Source organism: the organism of the source record quoted next, unplaced genomic scaffold (genome assembly GCF_019419815.1).
Source record: "Pyrus x bretschneideri cultivar Hongxiangsu unplaced genomic scaffold, Pyrus_bretschneideri_v1 Contig4, whole genome shotgun sequence".
Taxonomy (NCBI): Eukaryota; Viridiplantae; Streptophyta; class Magnoliopsida; order Rosales; family Rosaceae; genus Pyrus; species Pyrus x bretschneideri.
The window spans coordinates 3,834,187-3,853,165 of record NW_025999723.1 but is presented as its reverse complement, the minus strand read 5'-3'; the positions used below and the strand labels follow the sequence as shown (position 1 = coordinate 3,853,165).

The following is an 18,979-nucleotide window of genomic DNA, read 5'->3' as shown; positions in this document are numbered from 1 at the left end:
TATGCATTCCAAATACTGATTGGTTGCGTTTCATGTTGTGCAAAAAATTGTAAGGGAAATTAGTCGAGTGTGTTGTGAAATTTTAGTGTGAATGCCACATAAGTAATTATATGATAAGGCAATCCAAATTTGATTTTGGTATGAAAAGTACCAGTAACATTGTGTCGAAACGCCTATATATAGAGGTATGTTTGTAATCTTATTACAAACAAAAGATAGAAGAGTGGAAGTAATAATATCAATATCTCTTCCCTCTCTTTACCAGCATTTGTGAGATACAGTTATAAAAATAAATAGTGTGATACATTGCACCTATTCCGGTTCTTTCTCTAGTAAAGTTATCTCTCTCTCACTTTTTTTTTTTTTTTTTTTTTAATGAAAACTTACTTTTTCTATTTATAAGAATGAAATTTGTAGACTTCTGCGTGCATGCTTTGCTCAGGAAATTGACCGGGACCACTAATGTTCCGAACTTGCTGGACGTGCTCGGGCAGGCGATCTCCCACCTCTTGGAATGGGGGAGAATGCTCAAGGTAACTAGCTAAGAGGGGCCTAAGTACGGCGGATGCCGTACATTTGGGTGGCAAAGGAAAGCGAGATCATACCAGTTTTTTCAGGCCTGTTCGGACATATGGTTCCTGCGGCGGATCAAGTTGGTGAGCGTGTGAGTGATGGCTTAAAGACGTTTCGACTCCTGACATTTTCTTCGATGATTTCCCACCCGAGATGCTTGATTATCTCGAACTCTTACAAGCTCGTTGGAGTTAATGAATTTCTGGGAGTCTTGTGTAGCTGTTATTTGGTATGAATTCTGGGACACAACTGATTGTTTGATACACTAGAAACGAAGATTTGAACTTCTTTAATAAACATTCTGTTTAATTGTTGAACATCATGAAAATCGCTTCTTTATACAATATGCCAATCCAACATAGACCTAGTCTGTACTGCAACCTGAGTCCACCATAAACTCAGTCTTAACTGATCTTATTAAGGAATTTACACAATCATGGTGATGCAGTAACTCAAACCAAACTAAGAAAACAATGCCAAAACCAATCATAACGGTCCAATTCGGTATTAAATCCAAGCTTTTTCACTGCTGCAAACCAAGCACTCATAGTAGCAAGTGTATGTAATGAGATAGTAGCTTCATCTCCCCTTGCAAGTGGTCTACCATGCTCCAACTCGGAAAAAAGTTTGAACTTTCTTAGGACTGGCAAAGGTCATAACTTCTTGTACTTGTAATCATCGTCTCAGCCAGATCTGGCTTCAGTCTCGAAACATCGTCAGTTGGAGTTGGAGTTGGACTGCCCAAGGAATTCGTTTCATCTCCAGATTGTTTCATTAGCATCTGTGAAAATTGCATTGTGATGTTCCATGAGGCACTGGACGACCTCAATAGCGCCAAGGTCCATGGGCACACCATCATCCAAGGGGATGGAATCATCTACATCATCACCTTCATCTGAATCCACAATAAAGGAAAAGTAACACGGAAAAGAACTGAATAACTTCTTTCGAAAAACCAACAATATAACACCCGTTTAGTTCGTAAATTGCTATAAAATAGAAATAGGTTGGTAATGGAGAACCCCTCACCGGAAAGCATGTCCCACGCAGAATATGTAGGCTCTGGATCCAAGTTCTTCCTGGAAGGACCTTTTGATGGTTGATTCCAATATTTCCTATATAGGTCTGGTGTCCTACCCTTTTGCCAAATTATAACAGGGGCCATCTCCATTGCGAGACTTTGGATGTTCATCTGTGTACAGTTAACAACTATTTAAACAAGCTTATCAAAGATTCAGCTACGAACAACCCGCCATGGATACAACAGAGAGAGAGAGAGAGAGAGAGAGAAAGGGATGCTTCCTACCTTGTTAAGAACTGACTTCTGGCTAACGCGTAGCAGTAATGCAGTGACAAATTCTAGGGTTGTGTAGTTGACTGTAGGCAGCCTCCTGAGCATGTTTCTCATCGCACGTATGCTGGAACGAGCACCTTTGATCTCATTATAAAGCTCAAATGTGGTTAGTGGCTCAGGAAGGGTAGCTAGGTAACATTTGACTAGAGACGCTACGTCAATTGGACTTACACCCTCTGGTAATGATGCATTTGAATCTGATATTACAACACTAGATTAGTGTTGTTCTAAGAAAACTGTGTTTCAGAGAAATAAATGAAAAGAAAACATACACACTTCAGATACCTTGGTTGTACAGTGAAACTAGTTGTTGAATGACTTTTTTATCTCCCTCGCCTTTAAACAGATATGGTGTATTGAGTCCTAGAAGTCAAAAATAATCACGAACAAGTTAATCATACATGAAATGGAAATCAAAGTAATATATGTGTATCATACATGCACCAGAAGTGTACAAATTAGAGAAGTGTAGACTATGGAGTACCTGATGATATGAGATAATCTGCACATCTGACCAAAATTTGAGGAATAGGCCTACTAGATTGTTGCCGTTGCACAGTAACTTCAATCGGAACTCCAAAAACTGAAAATAAAAATTTTAAGTAACTATCACCATTCACCATTTAACCGAAGATTAAAAGAAACCACCATTCTGATACGGTTTAATCTTGACACGCAAACCACCAAATTAGGGAGATACAGATGATCCAGCATTTCACCATGTTTCAAATAATGCCAACTAATAAAAACCTGAGTCCTTTTCAATAAATTCTCCGCTACAAATTTCACCTTACAGCTACATATACAAATAAATTTTAGGGGGAACCCCGTGTGCCAGAAGGTCATGTGTAATGTAATCAGAAGTCAAAGAAACAAAGCTTCCAAAGTTTCCTCAATCCCAACTTCGACCACCAGTATACTATTAACTGCTTCCCACTATCTCATATCCTACAACTAATATTGTATATTTCCTTGTTTGTTGATTCCAGAGAAAAACCAGACGTGCGATTGAAGAAGAAGCAGCCGGACAGCCAAACAAGCCACAAAATCAACAATCTACACTATAGCCTTCGAAACTAACAGTAGTACTGTATCTCAGTTCCATCAAGTTTAACACTGTAAATCTCACAGATTTTTTTTTTTTTTTTCCAAATATTACAAGTAATAACGTTAGGCAAAAACGTATATGGAGGGAGTAGAAAATTCAAGAAACTTACCATCAGTGCTTGCAACACCCTGAAAATTGAAAAAAAAAAAAAAAAAACAAGATTAGACTTTTAAAATATGTATAACAAAGAAGAAAAGAAAGGTAACAACTGTTTTATAAATCCCATACCTTCTGCCATCTTTCAATGTCACTCAATATAGTTTTGCTCTTTTGGGCAGTCTTCTTTGCCACCTGAAAGAAAAAAAAACCATCTCGAATATGTCAGTTACGATCCCAACTTAAAAGTCATGCTCTAGGCACATGATTAGATTGTCAATGGCATTCACCGTTAGGGTTAAAGAAACAGAAAATTAGCATAATATGTTCACTCTAAGTTAGTTTCAAGTTTCACTTCTGTATTTCCTGCAAGATTTTACTTTTATTTTCATCTTTTTAGACTCTTGTATTTAGTTTCCGTACTTGAGCTGCATCACTAGGCGTGTTTACAAAACACCCTTAGCAGTGATAAAATGAAGTATTTGAAGAAAGTGACTACTGATATATCCCAGACACAGTTCTAGAAAGTCTACCTCTTCAACTTTTATCTTCCCCACAGAAACCTTTTCCTTTGTCTCTGATAAGCCCTTCCTAAAAAATGTACCAGTTGTTGCAGCAGCAACTATAAGACGTTCCTGAACAGCATGTCTTGTAGCTGGTTGCTGAAGAAGTGCCCATCGACTTTTGAACATTGACCCAACTCGTTCTGCCACATCAGCAACATTCACTTTTGCATCTTTAGTGACCTCTTCAACAAATGTTCCAGCCGAATGTCCAGCTTCTTTAATCTTCACCCCTGCATTAAAACACAGTTGGCTACAGTCAAACACAAATGTTTTTCTTATAAAAGGATTAAACAAGAAAAAACGGTGCAGTCAAAAGGTACCTGAGGAAGAAAAGAACTCGGTAGTCTTTTCTTTCCACCGGGGTGAGATGTCGGAAGGCATTGTAGCAGTTGCAGATACCAGAGTCAAATTATAAAGGCAAAGACCAGTTTAGCCTGTTTTGAAGGGAACAAGATCGCAACGGCTTTGCTCTTGCGTTAAGAAAAACTAAGGTATACATATAAGAAAGAAACCGGCTTTGATTTCACAGGTAGCAGCCTCTTGAATTCATTTACCAACACAAATTCGAAATTCAACTTAAACAATAAATCATCAAAGTTTCCCTTCTCCAATCCAATCAATCAACTTAAACAATAAATGTTTCAATGTCCACTGTTTGGTTGGTGAGAAAATGAAAGAAGGTCAAATCCCCTCCCCCCATCATTCCCAAATACAAAACAATTCAACTTAAGATTAAAAATTTATAATCCAAACTAAGCCAATCAGCTCCAATAATCAGTTATCTACCATTGTAATCTATCTAAACCGAGCGCAGTGACGTTTTGGGATTTCCGACCCACTTAGTGGGACAAGGCTTTGTTGTTGTTGTAATCTGTCTAAAGATTATTCCTTTTTCATCAAATTTTATCAAATTCTCAAAACCCAGTTGGCCAAATCAAAATCCATCGCAACTTGATCAAATTTTTAATTACAAATTGAAAAGAAAAATAGTACTAATACAGCAACAGTTGAATGAAAATTAGTTTCGAATAATTAAAAACAAACAAAAACCCTAATTTTAACTAGTGAAATTCAAGAAGATATTACCTCTTTGGGGCTTGCTGATCACGGAAGCTGGAAGCGAAGAAGCTGAAACGCGAAAAACAAAATTGAAAAATAGAAAAATCCCTTCTTTTTACAGAGAGAGAGAGACGTAGGAGAGGGAAAGTAGTCCAATTTGGGAATCCAAAATGCGACACCCGTCTGCCATCGGTGGGGCCCAGTAGGGTTGACGGGCGAATGATATGACGCCACGTGGGCGCTAATTTGTGAATACGCGGACTAGGTTCTTCAACTGACATAACCGTTGCGTGCGCAGACTGAGATTAGCACTTTGTTTTGGCTTAAACTTTAAAGTTAAGACTGTGATTAACATTAACCTCCCCAGTGGGCCCCGCCCTTAATCCTTAATTTTCAACTTTTAAATCAAAGAGTGTGTGGCATGCCTATATTAGTGGGGCCCACTCTGTTATTATATGGTCTGCCACTTGCATATTTATCAAAACTATAATTGAATATTCTAACAATAGAAAAATAATTGATTATTTTACATTTGGATGTAGGTGTGACACACGTAACAAATTCTACTACGTCATCTACTTTGTCTGAAAGTGCTTTTAAACTGATCGAAAACGTTTTTAATGAAGCACTTAAAGTACTCACTACAAGAAGCACATAACTAGTGCATTTAACAAGAAACACTTGAAATGTTTTGAAATCTAATAATATTTTCTCTAAAGCGTTTTCAATTATTTTAAAACACTTCCAAACAAACTCTTATTGTGTTTACTAAACCTTCGAGAAATTATTACGTATTACTAGAGGTGTCAAAAGGGTTAACCTGACTAATTTTAAGTTGATTTATGTGGACTTGGGCTGTGTTTAGGCCGATCCACTGAATAAACAAATTGTGTTTTAACTGACTCACTTGATAAAGTATTAAACTTAATTCAATATGCGGTCCTGACCCATTAAGATTTTTGTCATGTTGGGTCGGATCACTAAACTGGTTGACTTAAGCAACAAACTTTAGTTTTTTTGAACTTAAAAAAAAAAAAAAAAAAAAAAAACATAAACATGTATTAGAAAAAATAACCATGTATCATTATAAGTACATCAAGGAGCTTCCATCTTGGTGTCCTTGCTAAAATCCCCCACAATCCTCCTCCAAAACCAATGCTCCTGCCACACTATCTCCATCTTCTCAATCGGCACGTTCTTCGTCTCCGGCAAAAACAAGTACACGAACAACGTCATCACCACCCCCCAACCCCCGAAAAAGAAGAAAATCCCGGCCTTGAAGTGGCAGAGCATGGCTAGAAAAGTTTGAGCAACAATGAAAGTGAACAAAAAGTTCACCACCACATTGATACTTTGTCCCGCCGACCGAATTTCCAAGGGGAAAATCTCACTCGGAACCAACCATCCGAGAGGTCCCCACGACCACCCGAATCCTGCTACATAAATGCATATCAAAACCAGCACTAAATAGGCATACCCTTTGCTCACTCCGCCGTGATCACCAAGCTGAGCTGCCATTACACCTCCCACCATAATTTGTGACACCAACATTTGAATCCCCCCAGCTAAAAACAACGCTCTTCGCCCGAATTTGTCTACGATAAGCATAGATACGAATGTTGAGATTGTACCAACCACGCCAGTCATGACAGAGGACAAGAGCGAAGCGCTTTCTCCCAACCCAATTGTTCGAAAAAGTATTGGGGCATAAAAGGCTATGACATTGATCCCTGTCACTTGCTGAAAAAATGGTATGGCCATTGCCATCACAAGCTGAGGCCTATACTTTCTCTCCAGGATTTTCTTGAAAGGGTGTTTCATGTTTTTCGATATGTTGTTTGCTTTGATCAGATCATCGAGTTCCACTTGGACATCATCGACCCCTCTGATGCGTTGCAGCATTAGCTTGGCTGTTTGGTGGTCCGCGCTGCGCTGGATTAGGCTGTTGGGTGTTTCCGGAAGGAAAAATGCACCGAGTGTTAGCACTGAGGCGGGGACTGCAGCCAAGGCTAGGGAGATTCGCCATCCCCAACCGCCTTTGATCTTCTCAGTGCCGTAGTTGATGAGGTTAGCTGATAATGCGCCAATGCCGACGCTAAATTGGAAGCCATTGTTAATTGCTCCTCTGTATTTTGGTGGTGCCATTTCCGAAAGGTACAAAGGAACAGCCTGCACAACACAACACATAGATTACGCAACAAGTAACACGGAAAATGAAAAACATCGAAAAGGGTATGCTTAGATGATTAATGTTAGCGGGCAAAATGTACTACCTGATTTCCAAAACCAACACCAACTCCAAGCAACACACGGCCGAGGATGAGCATGTAGATGTTCATAGCTGCACCGTTTAGAGCTGAGCCGGCGAGGAACGCAGCTCCACCGGCAAGGATTGAGGGCTTGCGGCCGTAGGCCCTCGTGACCAAACTGGCAAAAAGGGAAGCTACAAGACCAGCTATGTAGAGTGAGGATGTGAAGGAGGTCAACAATTCGCTGTCGAATTTACAGTAGTTGCTGATTTTGGTGTCCAATTTCATCTTCGTGTTTACCTCAGGGAAGAATTTTTTCAGAAATGGCTCCATTGATGTCACGCCGCCCGAAATTCCAATGTCGTAGCCGAAAATAACACCTCCTGTGGCTGCCATCATGCAAGAGAGGATGACGAACGGCGTCATCCTCCCGTTGTATTGACCAGCTTCGCCTGCTACTGCTAACCCAACTGCCATTGCTTCTTCCAACCTCACTCACAAAAATATAGGAAGATAAGAGTACAAAGTTTAATAAATTTGTAAAAAGAAAATGGATGTGTAAAGAGAGAATGTTTTACACTCTTTTCCGACAATACGATATTCAAAACTACTGTAATTTACGGGAACGAATTTGTTGCCCAACCACTTGTGCAAGGGCAGTCTTACTTGACTGGTATATAGAGAATGAGATCAGCATTGAAATATGCATCGGATAATTTATGGGATATTCAGCAAATGGTTTTGGACTTTGTGTGGAATATGTAGGCAGTGGTTGCAATCACTATATATTATTTTACAAATTCAGGCAGGACCATAAGCATTTGTCTGAACTCTGAAGAAAGTTAAGAGAGTACTACTTCTTTAGATAAGGCTAAAAAGTTAGAAAAATGTACTCATAAAATAAGCATTTGGGACATAAGCACAATTATTGGAGTAAAACCTTTTATATTTTTACGGTTTTAGTTAAAATGGTTTACGAAATTGACATAACTTTTCACTTTAGTTCCTGAAATTTAAAATCGATATAAGTAATCTCTGAGATTGTCCACCATCAACAATTTTGGTAATTCTGTGGAAAATCTCTGTTAAGTTGAAGAAACTACTAGTTTCAGAAGAGGAGTTTGAGTTGACAAACAACGAAAATCAAAATTCAAATAAAATGTTATATTGTCATCATGATAATTTAGAATTATGATTAGGTAGAATGCCGCTTACATGCACAAAATAACGTGCCATGCCAATGGAAGAACATTACCCTAAAACCTGTGTTACATAATATGTAAGTATACCAGCCATGAGGATCAAAGTCTTGCGGCCGCAAGCTCCAGTGAGTGCAGAGGCAAAGAAGGAGGCTTCAAAGCCGTCTAGTGAGGTTGTAACCGTGGAAAAAAAAGTTGGCCATCAAATTTGCAGTAGTTGCTGGTTTTGGTGTCTTCCTTCATCTTAGTGCTCCGGGAAGGATTTCTTTTGAAATGGCTCCATCATTGAATTCACTCCACCTTCACGAATTAATCAGGATTAGTACTTGCATTAGCTAATAAATTTTGTCAACAATATTTGGCTAAACGTTTCAAGTCTGATGATTGTTTACGTAGTGTTATTAATTCACGTGTTATATATGGGATGATGAGTTCATTAGTAGTACAACACGGTGGTCTCAAATATATGAATATTATGATGACTGGCCTGAAATTCCAACATCGTAGCCAAAAATAATGCCTCCCATGGTAGCAGGATAGCACCACAACCTGGGTGCTAGATTGACCGTCAGGGTCTCTCCTGCGCAGGTGGATATCAATTTGTGGATTAACATGAATCAAGGCGCAAAACTGTGGAAACAAACCCAAACACCCCAACAGCAACTAGCAAGTAGTGGGCCAATATGGGCTAAAAAGCCTATAAAATGCAGAAGCTAAATACTGCCAAATACAATCCAAATCCATAAGCAAGCCTAAACGGCCCAAAGAAGAAGAAAATATAAAACAGAATAGGAACCACAATCAAACAGAAAAGAGAGATGCAAAATGCGAAGTGGGAATATTGATAGTCTCTTTGTCTCTTAACAGTTTAACGTCAATTCTCGTGCCAACATTACAAAATATTATACTAAAAAATATGAGATGATAGAAAATCTATAGAGAGTCCCACTTTTGAGAGTTTCCTTAGCATTTCTCAACAGCAAAAACAGTAACAACAAACAATCACGTAGAAAATGACATCGTTTGCTTCTTTGCATGTAACGGTCTCATTTTTTTTTGAGGAAAGCTAATGAAAAGGGTTTGAAAACTTTAAGTTTTAACGATATGGACAAAATAAAGGGTAAAACGAAAAATACCAAGATTGATTTTTTAGTGTAAAAATGTGGTTTTTCGTTAAAGTGAACAGTACCATGAGTTTTTTGTTAAAGTTCCCTTCTTTTTATTTGTAAATAACACTTCATGCAAAATTTACCTTCTAAAATAAAATATAAAAAATCATTATTGACGCTCAAGAAATTTAATTTTATATCTCTCATAAGAGTATTTTTCTTTTTAAATATACAATGTTTAAAGTGTAAAATTAAATTTTTAGAGTATTAATAATAATTTTCATAAAAAAAGCATAAGTTTATGAGTCAAATCAAACAGCAATTTGTCTGATAAAAAAATAAGGAGCCAAGTATTTTCTCATATAAAGTTCAAAAGGTATTGCAAGAAAAACAAAAGGTAGGGCAGAAATAAAAAAGTTCAAACACTAATGATATTTAATTTGGGTCTTCTTTAACAAAACCAAAAGCTTCAATTGGCCCCAACTAACTTGATTAGTCTTTTCCTAATTTCCTTTGCCTTTTTGGGAATTCCTCCTCAAAATATTTTGTGCCCAATTCATGAAACTTTGAAATAATCGAAATTGTTAATATTAAAAATCATTCTATAAAGATCATTTATATAAAAAATAAATAAAATATGAGATCATTTAATCATCAAAACTCTACAAAAACAAATAGACAGATTTGGAACAGCATTACGAATTGTCCATCTGATTGTTACCCTTGACTGACTAAATAACTTTAGTTTTAATTAATGTTTTGTAGAAATAATCTTTACCAAGTAATTTATCATATTAGCAATTCCTATTATAAATACGAAATCCTATAAATCGAACACTAAATAAATCTCCTGCCACTCTGCTCTTATTTTGTTCACCTTCTGTTTTTTCCAAAAGTTTTAGCAGGGGCAAGATAATGTAAAGTAGGATCGTCCATCTCCATAGCATTCTACATGACACCCAAAATTATTAGATTCGGTGGGTGAGATTTCCTTCTCAGTTAGATTATTGGAAAACTTCCATGCATTAACATACTCACTAGGCCGTGGGCTTGATTACAAAATTATAGCATCCCTAGTCTTATTAATTATAGTTGAATTTAATGATGTCCACCTGTATGAAACGTACGTGGTCCGTAATCTCCAATTAGTATATAACTGGGCAAGTGAGTCGTATTTATCGTGTTCGTATTGTTTTTAAATTATATCCGCTATCTTAATAGATCGTATCGTATCAAACTTATTATTTTTACGGGTTCTTAATAAATGACCTGATATCGACTCAACTCGTTAACGAGTCGTGTCGTCTTAATAGGTCATGTAATAAATTACAGCAACATGTTAATCAGTTCTTGACAGTAACTCGATAACAATTTGACTCTTCAACAGATTGACTTGAAACCTGTCATTTTATTCTGATTAACAAGTCGTGCAAAAAATTGTCAGATCCTAATGTTGACGTTGAAATATTTAATTTTTAAAATCTTTGTTGTGAAAAAGGCATCTCAGAAGATTGCAAGAGTCATGCATGGATTGATGTAACGACCAATAACCGCCATCAACGGCTGAATCCATGGGAACGTTCTGTGCATGCATGATGTAACAGAAAATTAGAAAAATGTGTTAAAATCCAAAGATCAAAGAGGGCCCTTTCTCCACCGACTCTTTCTTTTCGAGTTGATTATTTTACAGCATGCTGATAAGCCCTAATACATCTATCGGTATATATAATTACCAAAATAATAAGCCATGCAAATTTGTCAAGAACAAACTGCAACTTGATTGTATATAACATTTGGAGCTCGAGCTTCAGTTTGGACTGTGGAAAAAAGAGTAATTTGTTTGAAGAATATTTGCTTAGTAAAGTCAATAAATTGAACTACCACCAGACATGCTCAACCCATGTTTCTGGGTTTATGTTATGAAAATCCCCCCTTGAAAGTTTTTCATGAATGAAAATCATGTTTTTATATTTTTATGCTGGGGTGGGGCAGTGGCGCATGTGAGCGGAGTTGAATATTCCTTAATGCATAGCATATATAGTGTTTGAGCAAAAGTACCAATGCAGCATAAATTAAGTAAGTTTTGTTTATACAGAGAGAAAAAACATCCTACGTAACTATTCTTATACACCTCACATTCAATTATGGCTTCATCACCTTTCAGGTGTCAGATGTATACTTGAGTATTTGGGTCATTTCAAGTATCAACCTGAAAAATTCGGATTAGGGGGTGTCATTATCTTTAAATCCCCAGTTTGTGCCTGATATTGTGGATGATGATGAATTAAGTAGAAAACTTTTTTAAGGGAAAGACTAGAGCACATGCAAATTCCAATCACAGATATGAGGTAATGCTGAGTATAAAAGACCAGATTGTGGAATATTGGCCTGCAGTACTTTAACAAAATCAACTCTGGTTAACATTGTCAAGAGACAATGTTGAAAAACATGTAGTTTAGTCTATGGTTAATTTCCATAATTATGCTTTTGCTGTCAATAAAAGATCAGAATTTCAAAATATTGTCCTTTAGTATGTGTCAAATTTAGGGAAAAAAAAAGGGCTAAGACCTCCTATTGGTGAGCGATCTATAAAAATTTAAAAAACAGTTAAGATCCCTTTTGTATGTCCTCAAAGGGACGTGTGGTATCCTTCGGCCCTGGGATAGGGTAGCCCCCCCCTCCCGCTAAACTTTTGGGTAGCAAACAAATTTAGTCGACCATGTATGAAAAAAAACCATGTTACTTCACCACAAGTCTACAACACCAATTATAAAATAAAAAAATATGAACGTGGATTGATGGCAACAGGGAACAAGAGTTTTCTCTATAAAATCCAAAGTTGTAACACTGCAAAGCACACTCTAAACAAGCTAAGCACTTAGCCATGGTCACCCTCCATCTGCCATTGCCTGGTTTAACAACCCTTTTGAACTTAGTCACTCTTTTTTGCTGCTTTAATATCTGCTTCGCCGTTAATCGAAAGCACTTAAACTTGTCAGCCGCTGCCACCGATTGGTCCCCTGCCGGAGCTACTTGGTATGGCAGTCCCGATGGCGCCGGAAGTGACGGTATAATGCATGACCAATGCGTACATGTTTTGTAATTTTTGGTATACAGATAATGGTATTGTTTACTTAATTATAATCGACGTTTAACAGATATGCTAACTTATGCAGGAGGGGCTTGTGGGTATGGAAATTTAGTGTCACAAGCTCCGTTCTCTTCCATGATTACTAGTATAGGCCCTTCTCTGTACAAATCAGGCAAAGAATGTGGAGCTTGCTATCAGGTATACTGTATACTCTAAACTAATTAATTATTGTTATCTTGTTACAAAGCAATTTTTTAACTACTTTAGTTTATGACTAACTGACTGACAACTTCTCTGCCCTCTCAGCTCTCATAAACTCTCATTCCCTCTTATTTGTATGGTAATGGTTAAATCACGTCAACATTTTATATCACTATTGTTTTTTGTCTTATTATCGCTATAAAAAAAATCAATATAAAATATTTATGTGACTTAACCGTGACCGCACAAAATAGAAAGATATGAAAGTGTATGAAAACTGGAAGGGCAAAAAATCAACAGTACAAGAATTTTTTTTATTGATAATGAAAAGAAAGTTACACCTAGTCAGGAGATATAAATCTAACTCTCCATAATACATGAAAAAGGAGACATAAATATTACCCCTGTAGAAACGAAACAATAAAAAAATAAAAAATAAAAATAAAAATAAATAAAAAAGGGACATAAAACCTAACCCCTCTAAAACCAAACCTAAATGTCGAAACGTGTAAAACAACTTGAGCAACATCATAAGGTTGAGGTGAAAAAAAAGTGAGACAAACCTATATGAGAAGTGGAAGCCAAAAAGCCAACATAGCCCGAAAAGAAAACAGCACAAGCTACAAATTAAGAGGAATCCTGTCATATCAGAAGTTGGAAAAGACAAGTCAATGTTAATAAAATTGTCCGTAGCAACATTTCCTTCCTGATTCAAAACTAATATGAAGATAACTTTTTTTTTTCAGGTAAAATGTACCAACCATCCAGCTTGTTCTGGCAAACCGGTGAGGGTGGTCATTACCGACTTTTGCCCCGGAGGGCCTTGCGCCTCCGAACCGGCACATTTCGACCTTAGCGGTACCGCATTCGGCGCTATGGCACTTCCCGGCCAACAAGAAAAACTACGCGATGCCGGAGTTTTGCAGATTCAATTCGCACGGTATAAACCATAATTTTACACTTGCAAATTTGATGAAAATTAAAATATAATATGGAATTTGCATGGATTCTGATATGCATGTATTCTACGTTTTTCCCATGGCCAGTGTGGCATGTGATTATTCAGGACAAACAATCGCATTCCACGTGGATCAAGGATCAAACCCAAACTACTTCGCGGCTGTGATTGAATTCGAAGACGGAGATGGTGATCTTGCCGGCGTTGAGGTGAAGGAAACTTCGTCATCGAACGGTGGAGGCGAATGGCGAGCCATGCAGCAATCATGGGGTGCAGTGTGGAAGCTTGATGCCGGGGCAGAATTACATCCTCCACTGTCGATAAGGTTGACATCTCTGTATTCAGATGAGACTTTGTTGGCCAAGGATGTAATTCCAGTTGGGTGGAAACCCGGTGCCACTTACAGATCTTTGGTCAATTTTCATTAACCAATCTGGTTGTACTAAAACATGGGTTGTTATCGCACTCCAAAATCCCAACACTCCTTCCTAATAGAAGGAAGAAAGGATTGAGAAGTGTGTAACGACTATTTCCGAGTGCTGATAACAATTCAATATCTCTATAATAAAATTAGAAAAATGCAGTCAATTTTGCGGGTCTTGTCGGTCCACAAAGAAATCTCCAATCGGCTACTTATTAATCATAACGTTACAAGCATAACCAAGGGAACTAATTTTCTCACTGCATTTTTTCTCCGATACGCACTTATGTTTATTTTTAGTATTTATATTGAATAAATTAAAGAGAATTAAGAAACAAAAAAAAAAGAACAATGAACACGCAGAAAGAGAAAAGAATATTATTTCCCGAATCGAAATTTATTAATCATAATGTTACAAGCATAACCAAGGGAACTAATTTTCTCACCGTATTTTTTTCTCCGTATACACACTTATGTTTATTTTTAGTATTTATATTGAATAAATTAAAAAAAATTAAAAAAAAAAAAAAACAATGAGCGTGCAGAAGGAGAAAAAAACATATCATTTCCCGAATCAAAATTGAAAGGCATGAGAGAGGATATATTGTATCATCTTCTTAATTTCCATGAAGACGACGAAGAAAAAAAAAAAAAAACTAGTTAGGCGAGATAACCCCAAATTTTACAATTGCAAATTTGGTGAAAAAAAATAATTACTTTTCGACAAGTGAAAAAGTCAAATAAATTACATAATTTGATAGTGTTGCATGTCTACATTAATTTTAGTTGCGATTAATTTGAAGAGGGAGATGGTGGTCTACGTTGATTTAAAGGAGGCCTCCACATCGAACGGTGTTGGTGAATAGCGCCATGCAGCAGTCAATGGGTGTTGTGTGCAAACTCTGGTCATCTGGCACTTTTCTGACAAAAACGAGTGCAAGTTTTGAGTGCTAATGACAATTTTTCGTAAAAAATATTAAAAAAGGTGTGGTCAAATTGTCTATTTAATCGGATCACGTGTTAAAAGAGAAAAAGAAATAGATTTTACAAACATTACCAAAATTGCATCAATCTTGAGTAAGACGTCAAAAAACAAAAATTGGAAAATAAAATGAAAATGAAAATTGTTTAAAATCAAAATCAAAATCTCTATTTGGATGGCATGAAAGGGAAAAGGGAGAGACTCTCAGAAACAACAAAAATGAGTGATCCGCGAGAGAGCTTGTATTATGTCGTCTTCTTAATTTTATGAAGAAGATGAACATAGTTTGCAAGATCGCTCTCCCTGCCACTCATCTTCATTGGCCTCTGAGAGGTTATCTCTCATTTCAACTCAGCCAATTCTAAGAAGCCTTAATTTATAGGAACTCGAGGGCGCACAGATTCAGAAAACCAGCCTTGGAGCCCATGGTTTTCACAGCGAGAATGCCGTGTGTCAGCCTAGTTATATTCACACACATGCATGCTTCCCACGTCGTTCGACTAAAGCTAGTAACGGTGGCAATATCTATTTAACTCCACGTCACTCTAGTAACGCTACAAAGCACACTCTAAACAAGCTAAGCACTTAGCCATGGCCACCCTCCATCTGCCATTGCCTGGTTTAACAACCCTTTTGAACTTAATCGCTCTTTTTTGCTGCTTTAATATCTGCTTCGCCGTTAATCGAAAGCACTTAAACTTGTCAGCCGCTGCCACCGATTGGTCCCCTGCCGGAGCTACTTGGTATGGCAGTCCCGATGGCGCCGGAAGTGACGGTATAATGCATGACCAATGCGTACATGTTTTGTAATTTTTGGTATACAGATAATGGTATTGTTTACTTAATTATAATCGATGTTTAACAGATATGCTAACTTATGCAGGAGGGGCTTGTGGGTATGGAAATTTAGTGTCACAAGCTCCGTTCTCTTCCATGACTACTAGTATAGGCCCTTCTCTGTACAAATCAGGCAAAGAATGTGGAGCTTGCTATCAGGTATACTGTATACTCTAAACTAATTAATTATTGTCATCTTGTTACAAAGCAATTTTTTAATTACTTTAGTTTATGACTAACTGACTCACAACTCTCCTTAATGGACCTGGCTTCTCTGCCCTTCCAGTTCTCATACACTCTCATCCCCTCTTATTTGTGCGGTCATGATTAAGCATGTCAACATTTTATATCATTATTGCTTTTTGTTTTATTATCTCTATAAAAAAATCAATATAAAATACTGATGTGGTTTAACCGTGATCGTACAAAATAGAAAGAGATGAGAGTGGATGAGAACTGAGAGGGCAGAGAAGCCGGATCCCACCTTAATTCATATTATGTTTGAATTTTTTCCTTTCTAAGACACGTAGAACTTATATTCCTTTCATGTGAAGGACTGACATTTTATGACATAATAAAACTTCAGTGTTTGGACGTATATATATAGGCATATATATTCTTCAAAATTAATATTCTTGTTTTTTTATTTAAAAAAATCGACCGTACGAGAACTTTTTTATTGATAATGAAAAGAAAGTTACACATAGTCAGAAGATATAAATCTAATCCTTCATAATACATGAAAAAGAAGAGGACATAAACATTACCTCTCTAGAAACAAAACAATAAAGATACCAAAAAAAAAAAAAAAAAAAGCAAGGACATGAAACCTAAACACTCTCAAACCAAAAAGTGGCACAAACCTATATGAGAAGTGGAAGCCAAAAAGCCAACATAGCCCAAAAAGAAAACAGCACAAGCTACCAATTAAGAGGAATCGTATCATATCAAAGTTGGAGAAGACAAGTCAATGTTAACAAAATTGTCCATAACAACATTTCCTTATTGATTCAAAACTAATATGAAAATAACTTTTTTTTTCAGGTAAAATGTACCAACCATCCATCTTGTTCTGGCAAACCGGTGAGGGTGGTCATTACCGACTTTTGCCCCGGAGGGCCTCGCGCCTCCGAACCGGCACATTTCGACCTTAGCGGTACCGCATTCGGCGCTATGGCACTTCCCGGCCAACAAGAAAAACTACGCGATGCCGGAGTTTTGCAGATTCAATTCGCACGGTATAAACCGTAATTTTACACTTGCAAATTTGATGAAAATTAAAATACAATATGGATTTTGCATAGACTTTGATATGCATGTATTCTACGTTTTTCCCATGGCCAGTGTGGCATGTGATTATTCAGGACAAACACTCACATTCCACGTGGATCAAGGATCAAACCCAAACTACTTGGCGGCTGTGATTGAATTCGAAGACGGAGATGGTGATCTTGCCGGCGTTGAGGTGAAGGAAACTTCGACATCGGATGGTGGAGGCGAATGGCGAGCCATGCAGCGATCCTGGGGTGCAGTGTGGAAGCTTGATGCCGGGGCAGAATTACATCCTCCACTGTCGATAAGGTTGACATCTCTATATTCAGATGAGACTTTGTTGGCCAAAGATGTAATTCCAGTTGGGTGGAAACCCGGTGCCACATATAGATCTTTGGTCAATTTTCATTAACCAATCTGGTTGTACTAAAACATGGGTTGTTATCGCACTCCAAAATGGTTGTCGACACTCCTTCCTAATAGAACAAATAAAGGATTGAGAGTGTATAACGACTATTTCCAAGTGCTGATAACAATTCTATCTCTCTATAATAAAATTAGAAAAATGTGGTCAATTTTGCCAGTCTTGTTGGTCCACAAAGAAATCTTCAATCGGCTACTTATTAATCATAACGTTACAAGCATAACCAAGGGAACTAATTTTCTCACTACATTTTTTCTCCGTATACGCACTTATGTTTATTTTTAGTATTTATATTGAATAAATTAAAAAGAATTAAGAAATAAAAAAAGACAATGAGCGTGCAAAAGGAGAAAAGAATATTATTTCCCGAATCGAAATTTATTAATCATAACGTTACAAGCATAACCAAGGGAACTAATTTTCTCATCGTATTTTTTTCTTCGTATACACATTTATGTTTATTTTTAGTATTTATATTGAATAAATTAAAGAGAATTAAGAAACCAAAAAAAAAAAAAAAAACAATGAGCTTGCAGAAGGAGAAAAGAATATTATTTCCCGAATCGAAATTGAAAGCTATGAAAGAGGATCTATTGTATCATCTTCTTAATTTCCATGAAGACGACGAAGGGAAAAAAAATATATATATATATAAATAAAATAAATAATTTAAAAAAAAATAATAAAAAATAAAACCTAGTTAGGCGATGCTGCATGTTCGATTTACACGAGATAACCCCAAATTTTACAATTGCAAATTTGGTGAAAAATAAATTAATTTTCGACAAGTGAAAATGTCAAATAAATTACATAATTTGATAGTGTTGCATGTCTACATTAATTTTAGTCGCGATTAATTTGAAGAGGGAGATGGTGATCTGTGTTGATTTAAAGGAGGCCTCCGCATCGGACGGTATTGGTGAAAAGCGCCATGCAGCAGTCAGTGGGTGTTGTGTGCAAACTCTGGTCATCTGGCATTTTTTCGACGAAAACGAGTGCAAGATAACTATTTTGGAGTGTCAATGATAATTTTTCGTAAAAAAAAAAAAATGTGTGTGGTCAAATTGTCTATTTAATCGGATCACGTGTTAAAAGAGAAAAAGAAACAGATTTTACAAACTTTACCAAAATTGTATCAATCTTGAGTAAGACAAAAAAGAAAAATTGGAAAAGAAAATGAAAATTGTTTTAAATCAAAATTAAAATCTCTATTTGGATGGCATGAAAGGGAAAAGGGACTAGGTTGGTGAATAGAGGCCTGGTTTGATGTTATTGGATCTGATATTCAAGTTCAAATTTCCGTCTCCATATATTAGAGTGATTTAGAATATCGGATTCTAAGAATTAATATTAATGAAAAGCTTATTGTTATGCAATATGTCAAGATTTAAATACGACTGCAGTTCTTTAACTGGACCTAAAAGAGTTTACAAATGATGTTCGGAAGTTTTAGCTCAAAATTGCCATACCATATGCAGCA

At 36.8% G+C, this 18,979-nt stretch overlaps 4 protein-coding genes across 5 annotated transcripts; 2 read left to right on the top strand and 2 right to left on the bottom strand.

Moving 5' to 3' along the window:
- Positions 1-839: 839 nt before the first annotated feature.
- Positions 840-4,930, bottom strand: LOC103959802 (uncharacterized Rho GTPase-activating protein At5g61530). Of its 2 annotated transcripts, none has more exons than XM_009372166.2 (10): positions 4,784-4,930; positions 4,018-4,131; positions 3,665-3,927; positions 3,264-3,326; positions 3,145-3,163; positions 2,412-2,510; positions 2,213-2,290; positions 1,880-2,124; positions 1,603-1,765; positions 840-1,468 (listed from the first exon to the last, which is right to left on the bottom strand). In XM_009372166.2, exons 2-10 carry the CDS (start codon positions 4,076-4,078, stop codon positions 1,329-1,331), a joined length of 1,131 nt encoding a protein of 376 aa, XP_009370441.1. In that variant the 5' UTR covers positions 4,079-4,131; positions 4,784-4,930; the 3' UTR covers positions 840-1,328. The 2 variants fall into 2 exon arrangements, with proteins under 2 accessions (XP_009370441.1, XP_009370439.1); XM_009372164.3 differs by having other exon boundaries at positions 4,018-4,167; positions 4,784-4,863.
- Positions 4,931-5,793: 863 nt separating this feature from the next.
- On the bottom strand, positions 5,794-7,659 carry LOC103961928 (hexose carrier protein HEX6). The gene is made up of 2 exons (XM_009374573.3): positions 7,030-7,659; positions 5,794-6,925 (listed from the first exon to the last, which is right to left on the bottom strand). The coding sequence occupies exons 1-2, from the start codon at positions 7,480-7,482 to the stop codon at positions 5,852-5,854; spliced, it is 1,527 nt and encodes a 508-aa protein (XP_009372848.1). The 5' UTR covers positions 7,483-7,659; the 3' UTR covers positions 5,794-5,851.
- Positions 7,660-12,160: 4,501 nt separating this feature from the next.
- On the top strand, positions 12,161-14,171 carry LOC103961929 (expansin-B15-like). Its single transcript, XM_009374574.2, has 4 exons — positions 12,161-12,381; positions 12,490-12,602; positions 13,352-13,545; positions 13,652-14,171. Exons 1-4 carry the CDS (start codon positions 12,198-12,200, stop codon positions 13,989-13,991), a joined length of 831 nt encoding a protein of 276 aa, XP_009372849.1. The 5' UTR covers positions 12,161-12,197; the 3' UTR covers positions 13,992-14,171.
- Positions 14,172-15,543: 1,372 nt separating this feature from the next.
- On the top strand, positions 15,544-18,526 carry LOC103961930 (expansin-B15). Its single transcript, XM_009374576.3, has 4 exons — positions 15,544-15,741; positions 15,850-15,962; positions 16,848-17,041; positions 17,148-18,526. Exons 1-4 carry the CDS (start codon positions 15,558-15,560, stop codon positions 17,485-17,487), a joined length of 831 nt encoding a protein of 276 aa, XP_009372851.1. The 5' UTR covers positions 15,544-15,557; the 3' UTR covers positions 17,488-18,526.
- Positions 18,527-18,979: the final 453 nt, after the last annotated feature.

Coding starts and splice junctions, on each gene's coding strand:
- LOC103961930 (XM_009374576.3), top strand. CDS start 15,558: ATGGCCACCCTCCATCTGCCATTGCCTGGTTTAACAACCCTTTTGAAC. Junction 15,742..15,849: donor CGATGGCGCCGGAAGTGACG/GTATAATGCATG, acceptor TAACTTATGCAG/GAGGGGCTTGTGGGTATGGA. Junction 15,963..16,847: donor AATGTGGAGCTTGCTATCAG/GTATACTGTATA, acceptor TTTTTTTTTCAG/GTAAAATGTACCAACCATCC.
- LOC103961928 (XM_009374573.3), bottom strand. CDS start 7,482: ATGGCAGTTGGGTTAGCAGTAGCAGGCGAAGCTGGTCAATACAACGGG. Junction 6,926..7,029: donor GTGTTGGTTTTGGAAATCAG/GTAGTACATTTT, acceptor TGTGTTGTGCAG/GCTGTTCCTTTGTACCTTTC.
- LOC103961929 (XM_009374574.2), top strand. CDS start 12,198: ATGGTCACCCTCCATCTGCCATTGCCTGGTTTAACAACCCTTTTGAAC. Junction 12,603..13,351: donor AATGTGGAGCTTGCTATCAG/GTATACTGTATA, acceptor TTTTTTTTTCAG/GTAAAATGTACCAACCATCC. Junction 13,546..13,651: donor TTGCAGATTCAATTCGCACG/GTATAAACCATA, acceptor TCCCATGGCCAG/TGTGGCATGTGATTATTCAG.
- LOC103959802 (XM_009372166.2), bottom strand. CDS start 4,078: ATGCCTTCCGACATCTCACCCCGGTGGAAAGAAAAGACTACCGAGTTC. Junction 3,327..3,664: donor GGAAGATAAAAGTTGAAGAG/GTAGACTTTCTA, acceptor TTTTTCTTTCAG/GTGGCAAAGAAGACTGCCCA. Junction 1,766..1,879: donor AGAAGTCAGTTCTTAACAAG/GTAGGAAGCATC, acceptor AACTGTACACAG/ATGAACATCCAAAGTCTCGC.